The sequence below is a fragment of the Micromys minutus genome, assembly GCF_963924665.1.
Source record: "Micromys minutus genome assembly, chromosome: 6".
Taxonomy (NCBI): Eukaryota; Metazoa; Chordata; class Mammalia; order Rodentia; family Muridae; genus Micromys; species Micromys minutus.
This window is the reverse complement of record NC_137975.1, coordinates 46,005,056-46,019,871: the sequence shown is the minus strand read 5'-3', so window position 1 is coordinate 46,019,871 and position 14,816 is coordinate 46,005,056. Positions and strand designations below refer to the sequence as shown.

Here is a 14,816-nt window from a genome sequence, read left to right as displayed (position 1 = left end):
AAGAAGGTATTTCTGGAAGAATCTGTCCTGGGCAAGGAAGATATTGATGAACATTACAAGTACATAAAAAGAGGCCATACCACAGAGCTCAGTGCATGAAGTGCTTGCTGTGTAATCATGAGAACCTCTGTTAAAATCCTCAGTGCCTGTACCAAAGCCAAGCAATTATATGTGCTTGAAAATTACCCCACCACTGAGCTGCTTTCCCAGCCCTTCAGGAAGTGCTGTTGGATGTGGGATAGAATGAACAGTACAGATATTACTAACTTGGTTCCATCATAAGGCCTTCAGAAAGCAGTGTCTATGAAATTGCTATTTCTTTAAAGCTTTGCTTTGTTTATACTATATTCCTCGCAGGTAGGAGGTACTGGAAGAGTTGAAAATAAACACAATATTTAACCAACAAAGGGCTAATAGAGGAATCTCAATTGATCTATAATTTAAAAAAGGGAGAAACGGAACACACACACACACACACACACACACAGAGAGAGAGAGAGAGAGAGAGAGAGAGAGAGAGAGAGAGAGAGAGAAAGAGAGAGAGAGAGAGAGAGAGACGAAAGAGAAATGCACAGAATGAGCTTTTTGTTTATTTGCCTTTTATCATCAGATTCCTGACAGCTAATATTAGATGATTTTAAATGGCAGTAGTGCAGCTAGAGATGGATGTCTCAGTAGTTAACAGGGTTTACTGCTTTTACTGAAGATCTGAGTTTGGGTCCCATCATTCATAGAAGTTAGCTCAAAATTACATGAAACTCCAATTTTATAAGATCCAGCAGCACACTTTTTTTTTGTCTTCCAATGTGCACCTGAACACTCAACCACATAAACACGCAGATTGACACATGCACACAAGCACACATACACGTATACTGTGCATGTGTCATGACACATAAAAATGAGAATAACCTTCTAAACATCACTAGTAGTTATTTCTATCACAAACTCTTATATTTTCATTCAATCCAAGCTCTGAATGAAAAAGAGAAAGAAACTTTTAAGAAAATATAAGTGACAGCCCAAGGGGGAAAAAATGAAGAGAATAGTAATCAGTCATTGTCAAGTATCAGTCTGTAGTTGGCATTGGTAACAATAGTATCTGCCTGAGTCTAGCATCTTTACAGGAAACTCTGTAGGGATTAATCTTGCCCTGATTGACTGTGTAGGGCCAGAATCTGGTAGATATGGTCACATATACTGTATGAATGTATTACAAGCATTGGATATATTTTAGTAAGTTAAGGGGAAGGATGGAAAATAGCAGAGTCACTATGCTAGCATCTTACAGAGTGTGACCATACTGCACTGCATTCCATCTGAAAATTAATAGCGTTCATGTCTGTGAACTTGAAATATTGGCTGGCTTCAAGAAACAATATAGAGAAGTTAGCTTAGTGTTTGAAGCTATTTCTGCCAACCAGTGTGCACAGGCAATAACTTTTAATAGAAAAATCACTGGTAATTGCTTCAAGTCATCTTCATGTCACTGTAAGTATATCCTGAAATTATGGTTCTTCTATTCACCAATGGCAAAAATACAAACTTGTGCAGTCACTACGTAATCATCATGAAGATTCGCCAAAAAACTGAACAGAGAACTGTCTTGTGACTGCACAAGACAGGAAAATATGTGAAACTAAAGACCATTATGTCAGACCATTTTTTCTATTAATCATTTAGAAGTGTGTGTATTTGTCTATCTGTGAGTGTGGTGTGTGTGTGTGTGTGTGTGTGTGTGTGTGTGTGTGTGTGTGTGCTCATTGTGTGCCTTGCACTATTTATATATTTGTTTTTAGGTCACAAAATGAAAAACTGGATTATAAAGGGAGAAGATATCTTAGTGAAAATGGAAATAGGATAGGGCAATAGAGTACATGTAATAAAAAGGGGTGAGAAGCAACCAGCTGGGTGGGAAAAGAGATAACAGAGAGTGGGAAATAGAAAATAAGATCAACTTATAATAACATATTTATACAAAGATTTCAGGATGAAACTAGTTATATTACCCATTAAGCTAATAATTGATTACAAATTAAAGTGGTTAAAATTAAGTAGGGAGGTCTGGTGAGACTCCACTGCGAGTATCCTGGGTGCAGAGGAATCTGGGCCAAGCACACAGAAAGTGACCTCCCCCAAACCGATTGGTTCAGGGGATCAGTAAATCTGGCAGGGGGACTCGGTTTCTACCCAGAGGGCCTATTTGTACTTACCAACTGCTCAGGCCATCTACAACCAGTAACAGCAGAGATCCAGGGACACAGGCAAGGTACAAGGTAGAGACAGGAACCAATCACAGACAACAAGACCACATATAATCACAGACAACAAGATGGCAAAAGGAAAGCGAAAGAACTTACCCAATAAAAACCAAGACTACCTGGAAACACAAGAACCCAGCTTTCCTATCACTGCAAACGTCGAAATGCCAAACATTCCAGAAAAAAAAAGACTCAGACCTGAAATCATACCTCAAAATGATGTTAGTGATCCTTAAAGAACAATGAGAAAAAAGCATAAAGCAAGAGAAGCTTTTAAAGAGGAAACAAGAAAAACACTCAAGGAAATAAAAGAACTAGAGGTAAAAATGACCAAAGACATGAAGGAATTTAAGAAGAAATTTAAAATGGAAATGGAAACAATAAATAAAACATTAAAAGACTCAACCCTGGAGGTAGAAAACCTAAAAAGAAATCAGGAGTCACAGATGCAAACATCTCCAACAGACTACAAGAGATGGAAGAGAGAATGTCAGGGGCTGAAGACAACATTGAAAACGTAGACAAAACAGTGAGAGAAGAAGCAAAAGCCAAAAAGCTCCTAACCCAAAATATCCAGGAGATCCAGGACACAATGAGAAGACCAAACATAAGGATAATAGGAATAGAGGAGGGAGAAGAATATCAACCAAGAGGCACAGTAAATATCGTCAACACATTTGTAGAAGAAAACTTCCCTACTCTTAAGAATGAGATGACCATGAGCATAAAAGAAGCCTACAGAACTCCAAATAGAGAGGACCAGGCAAGAAAATACACCCAACACATAATAGTCAAAATGCCAAGTGCTCAAAGCAAAGAAAGAATACTAAAAGCAGTAAGGGAAAAAGGTCATGTAACACATAAAGGCAGACCAATCAGAATCATACCCAAATTCTCAACAGAGACTATGAAAGATAGAAGATCCTAGAGAGACATCATGCAGACCCTTTGAGAACACAAGTGTCAGCCCAAGCTGCTATACCCTGTAAAACTCTCAATCACCATAAATGGAAAGACCAAGATATTCCCGGACATACCAAAATTTACACAATATCTGACCACAAACCCAGCACTACAATGAATTTTAGGTGGAAAACCCAATACAAGGAGAGAAACTACATCCTAGTAAAAACAAGAAATTACCTAAGCAAGAAAACCAAAAGAATTAAGACAAACAGGCACAATTCTAACTCTAAAATAAAAAATAGCAGGAAACAACGATCATTACTCCTTAATACCTGTTAAAAAAATGGACTCAATTCCCCAATAAAAAGACATAGGCTATCAGACTGGATACATAAACAGAATTACAGCATTTTGCTGCATTCAGGTAACTCATCTCAGAGACAAAGACAGACACTATCTCAGAGTAAATGGTTGGGAAAAAACCTTCCAAGCAAATAGCCCCAAGAAGCAAGCCGGAGTGGCCATTCTAATATCGAATAATGTAGATTTTTCAACCAAAAGTTTTCAAAAAAAGATAAGGAAGGACACTTTTTCTCATTACAGAGAAAATTTGTCAAGAGGAACTCTCAATTTTTAACATATACGCTCCAAATACTAGAGCACCCATATTCATAAAAGAAACCCTACAAAAGCTCAAAAAATACATTGCACTACCAATAATAGTGAGAGAGCTTAAAACCCCACTCTCATCAATGCACAGATTATAGAAACAGAAACTGAACAAGGACACAGTGAAACTAGCAGAGGTGATGAATCTATTGGTCTTAGTAGACATCTACAGAACATTTCTTCCTAAAACAAAAGAATGCACCTTCTTCTCAGCACCTAAAGGACCTTCTCCAAAATTGACCGTATAATTGGTCACAATACAAGCCTAAATAAGAAGATTGAAATACTCCCATGCATCCTATCAGATCAGTATGGTCTAAGGATGGTCTTTAATAACAACAAAAACAACAAAAACCCAATTTCATGTGGAAATTATACAATGCTCTACTAAATGATAGCATGGTCAAAGAGGAAAGAAATTAAGGATTTTCTAGATTTTAATAAAAATGAAAACACAACATACACAAACCTAGGGAATGCAATGAAAGTAACACTGAAAGAAAAACTCAGAGCTCTGAGTGCTTCCAAAAAGAAACTGGAGAGAGCAACACTAGCAACTTGACAGCACAGTTGAAAATTCTATAACAAAAGCAAGCAGATACACCCAAGAGAAGTAGACTGCAAGAAATAATTAAACTCAGAGCAGAAATTGACCAAAGAGAAACAAAAAGAACCTTTCAAAGAATCAACAAAATCAAGAGCTGGTTCTTTGAGAAAATTAACAAGATTGGTAAACCCTTACCCAGACTAATTGGAGGGCAAAGAAAGAGTACCCAAATTAACAAAATCAGACAGGGAAGTAGAGACATAACAACTGAAACTGGGTAACTTGAAGAAATCATCAGATCCTCTATCAAATCCTATACTCAACAAAACTGGAAGTCTGAAGTAAATGGATAATTTCTAGACAGATATTAAATAATAAAGTTAAACCAGGACCAGGTAAACCATCTAAATAATCTTTTAACACCTAAAGAAATAGAAGCAGTCATCAAAAGCCTCCCAACCAAAAAAAAAAAAAAAAAAAAAAAAAAAGCCCAGGTCTAGATGGGTTCAGTGTAGAATTCTTTCAGATATTTATGGATGACCTAATACCAATATTCTCCAAACTATTCAACAAAATAGAGTCAAATGGATCATTACCTAACACATATTGTGAGGCAACAACAACCCTCGTTCCTAAACCACAAAAGACCCTACAAGGAAAGAAAACTTCAGACCAGTCTCCCTTATGAACAATGATACAAAAATAATCAACAAAATCCTTGCAAATCTAATCGAAGAACACATCAAAATAATCATTCACCATGATCAAGTAGGCTTCATCCCTGGGATATAGGAATGGTTTAATATACTGAATTCCATCAATGAAATGCACCATATAAACAAACTAAATGAAAAAAACCACATTGTTATCTCCCTAGATGCTTAGAAAGCATTTGACAAAATTCAACAAATGTTCATGTTAAAAGTCTTGCAAAGAACAGAAATCCATGGTTCATACCTAATCATAATAGGAGAAATATACAGCAAACCAATATTCAACATCAAACTTAATGGTGAGAAACTTGAAGCAATCCCACTAAAATAAGGGACTAGACAAGGATGCCCACCTAACCCCTACCTATTCAATATAGTACTGGAAGTCGTGGCTAAAGCAAATAGGCAGCAAAAAAAAAAAAAAAAAAAAAAAAAAAAAAAAAAAAAAAATTAAAGGGATAAAAATTGGAAAGGAAGAGGCAAAAACATCACTGTTTTCAGATGACATAATACTATATGTAAATGACCCCAAAAATTCCACCAGAGACATTCTACAGTATAAACAAGTTCAGCAAAGTGACTAGATATAAAATTAACTCAAACAAATCAGTAGCTTTCGTCTACTCAAAGAAAAAACATGTGAAGAAAGAAATTAGGAAAAGGAAACCCTTCACGATAGTAACAAACAATATGAAATACCTTGATATGATTATAACTAAGCACGTGAAGGACCTGTATGACAAGGACTTCAAATCTCTAAAGAAGGAAATCGAGGAAGATTTCAGAAAATGGAAAGATCTCCCATTCTCATAAATTGGAAAGATCAAAATTGTAAAAATGGACATCTTGCCAAAAGCAATCTACAGATTCAATGCAATCACTATCAAAATACCAACCCAATTCTTCATAGAGTTGGAAGGAGCAATGTGTAATTTCATCTGGAATAACAAAAGACTAAAAATAGCAAAATCCATCCTCAACAACAAGAAAACATCTGTGGGAATCACTATCCCCGACCTCAAGCTATATTACAAGGCAATTGTGCTAAAAATTGCATGGTACTTGTACGGAAATAGGCACGTGGATCAATGGAATAGAATAGAAGATCCAGAAATGAGCCCTTATATATATGGTCACCTGATTTTTGACAAAGGAGCTCTAACATTCAATGGAAAAAGAACAGCCTATTCAACAAACAGTGTTGGTACAACTGGCACTCAGTATGCAGAAGAATGAAAATCGACCATTTCTTATCTTCTTGTACATATCTCAACTGCAAGTGGATCAAAGATCTCCACATTAAACCACATACACTGAAACTATTAGAAGAGAAAGTAGGGAAAACCTTAGAACACATAGGCACAGGAGAAAATTTCCTGAACAGAACACTAATGGCTCATGCTCTAAGGTCAAAGATTGACAAATGGGACTTAATTAGATTGCAAAGTTTCTGTAAGGCTAAGGACACTGTCAAGAATACAAAATGGAAACCAACAGAGTGGAAAAAGATCTTTACCAATCCCACATCAGATAAAGGCCTAATATCCAAGATATACAAAAAACTCAAGAAACTAGACACCAGAGAATCAAACAACCCTATTAAAAACTGGGATACAGAGCTGAACAAAAAGTTCTTAATTGAAGAATATCAAATGGCTGAGAAGCATCTAAGGAAGTGCTCCACATAATTAGCCATCAGGGAAATGCAAATCAAAACAACCCTTAGATTCCACTGCACACCAGTCAGATTGGCCAAGATCAAAAATTCAGATGAGATCATATGCTGGAGAGGATGTGGAGAAAGAAAAACACTTCTCTACTGTTGGTGGGGTTGTAAACTGGTACAACCACTCTGGTCATCAGTCTGGCAATTCCTCAGAAAATTGGACATAGTACTACCTGAATAGCTAGTTATTTCACTTCTGAGCATATACCCCAGAGAAGATCCAACATACAACAAAGACACATGCACCACAATGTTCATAGCGGGCTGTATTTATAATAGGCAGAAGCTGGAAAGAACCCAGATGTCCTTCAGTAGATGAATGGACACAAAAATTGTGGTACATTTACACAATGAAGTAATACTCAGCCATCAGAAACAATGACTGTATGAAATTTTTAAGAAAATGGATGCATCTAGAGAATATCATCCTGAGTGAGATAACCCAGTCATGAAAGAACAGACATAATATGCAGTCACTGATAGTGGGATGCTAACCCCAGAGGCTCTCACTGCCCCAGAAACAACTCACAGACTTTATGAAGTTCAATAAAAGAAAATTAAAAAACAATGTGCTCAATCCTTACACACCAAGAAAACTTTGACTAATCCCAGGTTACATCCTGTTTTACATATACTTTATGTTCATTGTAACTAGTAAGATCTTAATGCACACTATCAAACCTTTAAAAAAAAAACAAGCACTGTCAAAAATGTATTTGTATACTTTTATACAAAAATGCTTAAAAGCTGTACATTTATCTCTGTTTTTAAAAATAAAGTTGTTCAATAAAAAATCAAGTACTGACAAAAATGTATTTATATACTTTTATGCAAAAATGCTTTTAAAATCTGTACATTTATCTTTGTTTTTTAAAATAAAATTGTTTAATTTTTTAAAAAGTAAGTAGAGTACTGCATGCTTTGCAGGGTAGGAAAGGTCATGCATGGCTTCTGAAATGCTGTTCCCTCCCTTTAATTTTATACCTTTGTGTCTCATTCTTGAGCTAGGCTTTCACTTCAACATATATATGTATTTTAGTGTATGCATATGTGTACATGCACATGTCTCTGTGTATATGTCAGTTTATGCATACATAGGCACTGAGACCAAAGAAGAACCATTTACTGTTTTTGCCTTTAGAGCCAGACTCTCCCACTTCCTTGAACTCACCAACTTGCCCAGGATGGATGTTCTGTGATCCTAGGGATCCATCTCTCTCTGCCTCTGTAGCTCTGTGATTATAAGCATAAACCATAAGGCCTTTTCACATACATGTGAGAACTTAACTCTGATCCTCATATTTGTAGAACAAGGTTTTTTTCCAATTAATCTGTCTTCCTGATGAGAGAGCTGGGTTCCAGTGTTGCCAGGTTGTCTTGGTTTCCCTGGGGTATGTCCTTTAGCTTTCCTTTGCCATCTTGTTGTCTGTGATTATATGTGGTCTTGTTGTCAGTGATTGGTTCCCATCCCTCACATGTACCTGGCCTGTGTACCTGGATCTCGCTCTTTTAGGTGGCAAATGGCTTGAGCGTTTGGTCTGCACACAAGGCCTTCTGGGTGGAAACTGATTCCTCATGGCAGAGTTCCTGCTCTCCTGAACTAATCTCGAGACCATTCTTTCGGCGCACCAGGCCCAGCCCTTTCTGTCCCCAGGCAACTCGCGGTGCAGGCTCACCAGGCCTGTGTCATTGGATCACTGCTGTTCCTGGTTTCAAATGGCCTGAGCGTTTGGTCTGCACGCCATGGCCTTCATGGTTGAATCTGAGTGCCTAAGGCAGAGTTTCTGTTCCCCTAATCCATATGATCAATATGATTTTATACATATCGATGTGTCAGGAACATCATTTCTCTGACGTTTCAGATCCTGACTAACAGGAGTAGCACTGAAGAGCAGGTACCTTCATTTTCCTTGCCTAACCCTAACCCTGTCTTCCTAACCCTAAGCATACTTTAAATATAAATGCATTATGACCGTTTTGCTCAAATGAAATAGTAGTGGGGCTATGTAATCGAAGGGTTGACTCAGCATCTAGTCCATTCTCTTTGACATACAAAATGACAGGCAAATGGGGTGGAGAAAACCAAGACTACCAAAAGGATTAAACGACACTTGAAGAAAATGGCAAACAATTATGTAAGCAAAATTAATAACATATTCCTGCTAATTATAAAAGTAATTAAACACATTATGAAAGCATAACAATGGATGAATATTAATGGGTAAACTCACAGTGCATGCATGCGAGGATTTAATTTGTTCACCTCTGACCAGTCACCTGCTGAGAGCTAGTCTTCAGTATTTAAAGTGACAGTTGTATTCATTGTCAGCTTTTGGTTCCGTTCAGCCTAGACAAGGATTTATTTATTTGATACTATAATATTCTATAAAAGCAGTAAAATTCCTTCAGCATACTAGCAATTATCTTTTGTTTGAGTTTATAATTGACTTTCGATTGGAAATGATGAAAAGGTTTTGGAGATAGTACCGGCAGTTGCATAACATTATGAATAATTGATAACAGTGAATTGTATCATTCAAATTCATTACATTGGCAAATTTATGTTAGGTATATTTATTAAAATCTTATGTTACTAACTAAGATTTAATAAAATTAATATTATCATAAACATTGAATCATATACATGTGACTGTGTGAGTTTGGGGCTATAAAAGTGGCTCAGTGTGAAATGCTTCCTGATCAAGTGTCAAAATGTATGCTCAGATCCCCAGAGGCCTGTAGAATGATGTGTACATAGTAACACATATCTGTGATCCAGCACTCATACAGTGACATTGTAGGTTAACACGGAGCATCCCTAAACTGTACGCCAGCTACACAGTGTACACAGGGAAGAACCACAAAGAGAAATTCTCTAAGACAAGGTAGAAGGTGCAGGTTGATACATAGCCTAGACTTTCATACACCTCCATACATGTACACCTACACTTATAAAGGTGGACATGCACATACATACATGTGTATCACATAGAGATACACTAAGAGTTTTAAATATGTGATTTATATGCCATATGAATTATATTCTAATAGTGCTGCTAAAACAATGTAAACGTCTGCCTCAAAATCTTTATTATTGGTTATAGTATACGTGGGGTTTGATTTTATTCTTTTACATTTTCACCGTTGCCCTTTTCAGAGATTTGTAGACTAATTGTATGAGCAACTCATTATTTACAGTACTGTTGGGCTATCAACATGAGAAACTTTTGCAGTGTGTGGAGTGGCAAATTAATGTTAAGCGAGTGAGGTCATATGTGATGTTTAATTTAGAGGTAGGAGAGATATCAATCCTCAACCACAGGAACTCAGCACGCCCATGAATGGGAGCCAAGCGTTGGTTGAATAACAAACAGATTGAGGCCGCTGGGAAGCACAGACTGAAGTGTAAGGATGCCTACCTGTTCTTCCAGAGTCCCTTTATTACTCCCTTTGAGCAATACTGCCGTCCCTCTAGGTAGCCACCAAACCCTGAAATCCAGACTCTGTACATCCATTTAACCTTAGCAGAAAATATAAAATCTTAATTTTTTAAGAGTTAAGAGTCTTTTTTAGAAGAAAAATTGCTTTCTAACACATATTTAGATGATGCAGACTTTATCTGATACCAGTCTGCCAATCTTTGAGTTGTCTGGGCTCAGTCCAAAGCCAAAAGTTGTCACTTTATATCAGCATCACTGGGCCCCGGCAGCTTCTTTCAGCACTGCCTGGTCACCCGCAGTCAGTTCCCAGACTCTGTCAGGTCTAGAAGCAGCTTAAGGCTTCTTCCTTCATTTTAAAGATTATATATTTAATTTTTGAAGAATCTTTTCAAATTAAATTCCCAATTTGAACGTTGGTTGGATTTGCTTTCAGTATTTACTGCCTATGGCTATCTTACATGCCCTAGTTCCCAGCTTTACCGTGTTTGGATACTTTCTAAATCATGTTCAACCTGGCCTGACCCAGCTCTGGCTTTGGCATTTTGACACATTTCAAAGTCATCCTTATACCCTTGCCAGTCGCCAGTTGGAGAGTGCTCCCACCTAGGAGCATGCCCTGACTTTACCTCTCTGGCAATTCAACATGGACAAACATAAAGATTCAAAACACATGTATCCAGTTTAATTGGAGAAATGTGTAAGTATTTCATTATTGGGCCAATGAATTAACATGTAGACAGGATAGATATGATACTGCCTTTTCAAAATATGACCCACAAAAGCTATATCAGATACATTTATTACTTATCAAAATGTAGTCTTAGTTACAGTGAACATCCTTATCAGTGGCATATTTAATCCAATGATTTAAAAAGTAGTAACAATAGCATGCTTGGAAGATATTGACGCCACAAGGAAAATATGTTACCAACCACACCTGATCACACATACTAGCCTCTGCAAGGCTGTATGGTTTTGGTCACTGGAAATAGGAGGCCCAGCATCTGGAAACTGTAAACAGATGTTTAAAATTTCTCTTCACCTTGAGCATTTAACGGTATAGACAATACAGAAAACCATGCTTATTGACATTTTACCCTGATTATGTAAGAATATTAAAGCATGTGCTTTTTTACTTCTTGGTTGCTGTTAAGACAATAAGAATAACTCCAGGTCTGTTCTTCCATCTCTATCTCTATTTCTGTCTTTGTCTATCTCCCTCTGTCTCTGTACCCACTCTCTCTCTCTCTCTCTCTCTCTCTCTCTCTCTCTCTCTCTCTCTCTCTCTCTCTCTCTCTCTCTCTCTCTCTGTGTGTGTGTGTGTGTGTGTGTGTGTGTGTGTGTGTCTGTCTCTCTGTCTCTCTGTCTCTCTCTCTCACTCTCTCTCTCTCTCTCTCTCTCTCTCTCTCACACACACACACACACACACACACATCAGATATATGCAAAAATAATTAAAGCAAAACTTACAAAGACCCAAATATAAGATTGTTGGTTAAAGTATTCGATATGATGACTCATGGGTGACAGACTTCTACAGGAGACAGAGTCTCAGGATGTGGTTTGGCCTAAGGGAGGTCAAGGCAGCTTTTCCAGATTACAGTGTCATGTTACATTGTTCATTCTGATTTTGCGCTATTAGAATGATTTGAGGAATGTTTTAGAAATCAGCACTGAAAACAACTTATGCTCCTTTTATCTGCCAGAGTTTATCTGCATCTAAATACTCAAGAGTTCCAATTATATTTGTTTTCAAGAATATGGTTGCCATGATGTCCTGCACAGTAATATGCATACATATACATATATATTAATATATATAATAAACATAGTATATAAATTAGTATGCTGGAAAGGCATACTATCTCAATTTTTTTCTACTGAACAATAATCTGAACAGTTACCGTGATATCATGAAGCACGTAGTACTTATGTATTTCCAGGCAGGGCAATATAGGCATGCATGTATATCTAAGGTGATACGTGCCTGTAGTTTCCTCATCTAAAGAGTATGATAAAAGGAAAAATAATTTGAAGCCAAACTGGGCTACACAGAAAGACTTTGTAAACCATGAATAAGAACATAAAACAGCCAGTACTAACATTGGGTCTTGGTGGCTCTGTTTTACTTGTTTGAGTTTTACTCGTTTGCTTTGTTTTAAAGGAAATCTGAGGGGGAAGGCAGTCATGCCTTTGTCAACCCAGTTTATGGGAGCTGCATAAACCCTGAGAAAACTGAGGTAAGTGACAAATGAACTACATTGATTCAGAAGCAAACACACACAAACAAACACACACACACACACACAGGTGTATACAGACTCTCACACACAAAAACATACACACAGAGAGACATAGACATACACTCACATGCATATGCAAAGACACGCATTAGCAAGCAGAAGCAAACTCACACATTTGCACATGCATAATCATACACACACAAACAACCCTACCCACAACCAATTAGTTGTGTTTATAACCATTTCTATATTATAGCTAAGACAAACATTCTACTGGATTTATTTCATTTTGAAGCAATAAAGACATTTCAGGCTCTAACAGTGAGTGAGATTTTCCATTTAGGACACTTTGATTCTGCTTGTAAAATCGGTTCACTGTTAAATGGCTTTGTGGTCTCTGAACACCCTCCAAGAGAGCTGGTAAATCTGGAAAATATCAGTTTAGCCCATAGAATAGTATTAGTCATCTCTTCCCAGTAACTACGCACTGGGTGTTTTATTGGCTTATTTGCATTCTCAAAAATAAGTAGACAGAAAGCTTGAGTTTTTTCCTCATTACATTTTAAAAATGTATTTTATGTGTGTTATAAATGTGAATTTGTGTGTACCAGAGGAAGTACACCCTAGTGCAGGTGTATGCAGGTGAAAGTATGCCTAGTGCTGGGCTACAGATCATTTTGAGGGCCAGACTTGATGCTGCAACCAAATGGAGGTTCTCTCCAAGAGCAGTGACTACTCTGAACTCTTGAGACATCTTTCCTAACTCTCCTCTCATATTTTTATTAACTTATCTGTCAACAGTTCCTTATATTTAAGTATTGACAATGACAACGAGCACAGAAGTGTCAGGTCAGGCAGATTCCAACATTTCAGAGTCTTATATTATGTGGTTGAAGACTAACAAATGTTGGCTTCTTAAATTTCCATGCTTTCTTCATCAAATGTGTCATGTATGCTTTTAGTTTTGTTTAGGTGGAGAAGAAAAAAAAAAGGAAGTAAGAAATTTTCCTAATCATGACGGTTTTATTATTGTTTTTATTTATAAAGAATATTTTATTTCCTTTGACATTTTTTTGAAGAACTTTATTTTAAAAACACAAAGATATATAACTTTACAAATTTAAAGAATTTTTGAATAAAAGTATGTGAATACATATTCGTCATTGCTTGTTTTTTTGTTTTTTTTTTTTTTTTTTTAGGGTTTGTAAGGGTGCATTAATATCTTACTAGTTACAATGAGCATAAAGTACATGTAAAACAGGATGTAACCAGGAATTAGTCAAAGTTTCATTGGAGTGCAAGGAGTAAACATAATGTTACTTTTCTTTTCTTTTCTTTCTTTTTTTTCTTTTTTCTTTTTCTTTTCCTTTTTTTTTTGAACTTCACACAGTCTATGAGTTTTCAGAGCTTTCTGGGGTTAGTATCCAATTACCAGTGACTGCATATTATGACTTTTTTTTGTGACTGGTTTATCTCACTTAGAATGATATTCTCTAGATGCATCCATTTTCTTAAGAATTACATAAAGTCATTGTTTCTGATAGCTGAGTAGTACTCTTTTGTGTAAATGTACCACAATTTTTGTGTCCATTCATCTACTGAAGGACATCTGGGTTCTTTTCAGCTTCTGGCTATCATAAACAGAGCTGCTAGGAACATTGTGGTTCACGTGTCTTTGTTATATATTAGAGCTTCTCTGGGGTATATGCACAGAAGTGGAATAACTGGCTTTTCAGGAAGTAGTATGTCCAAATTTCTGAGGAATCGCCAAACTTATTTCCAGAGTTGTTGTACCAGTTTACAACCCCACCAACAGTGGAGAAGTGTTCCTCTTTCTCCATATCCTCTCCAGCATCTGCTGTCATCTATATTTTTGATCCTGGCCAATCTGACTGCTGTGAGGTAGAATTTCAGAGTAGTTTTGATTTGCATTTCCCTGATGGCTAAGGATGTTGAGCAATTCCTTAGATGCTTCTCAACCATTCATTATTCCTCAATTGAAAATTTTTGTTTATGTCTATACCACATTTTTTAATAGGGTTGCTTAATTCTCTGGTGTCTAGCTTCTTGAGTTCTTTGAATACCTTGGGTATTAGACCTCTATCTGATGTGGGGTTGGTAAAGATATTTTCCCAGTCTGTTAGCTGCCATTTTGCTTTCTTGACAGTGTCCTTAGCCTTACAGAAACTTTGCAATTTCATTAAGTCCCATTTGTCAATCTTTGACCTTAGAGAATGAGCCATTGGTGGTTTTGTTCAGGAAATTTTTCTCTTTTGCCTATGTGTTCTAAGGTTTTACCTATTTCTCATCT

The 14,816-nt window shown here is 36.8% G+C and overlaps 1 protein-coding gene across 1 annotated transcript in view; it reads left to right on the top strand.

The window, feature by feature from the left end:
* MALRD1 (MAM and LDL receptor class A domain containing 1) overlaps window positions 1-14,816 on the top strand; it is a gene marked incomplete at both ends in the record, with an annotated part of 691,362 nt that overhangs the window by 670,520 nt on the left and 6,026 nt on the right. The window contains one exon of the mRNA XM_080918486.1: window positions 12,427-12,502. Within this exon, the coding sequence (XP_080774612.1) occupies window positions 12,427-12,502 (76 nt within the window). The remainder of the gene's footprint in view (window positions 1-12,426; window positions 12,503-14,816) is intronic.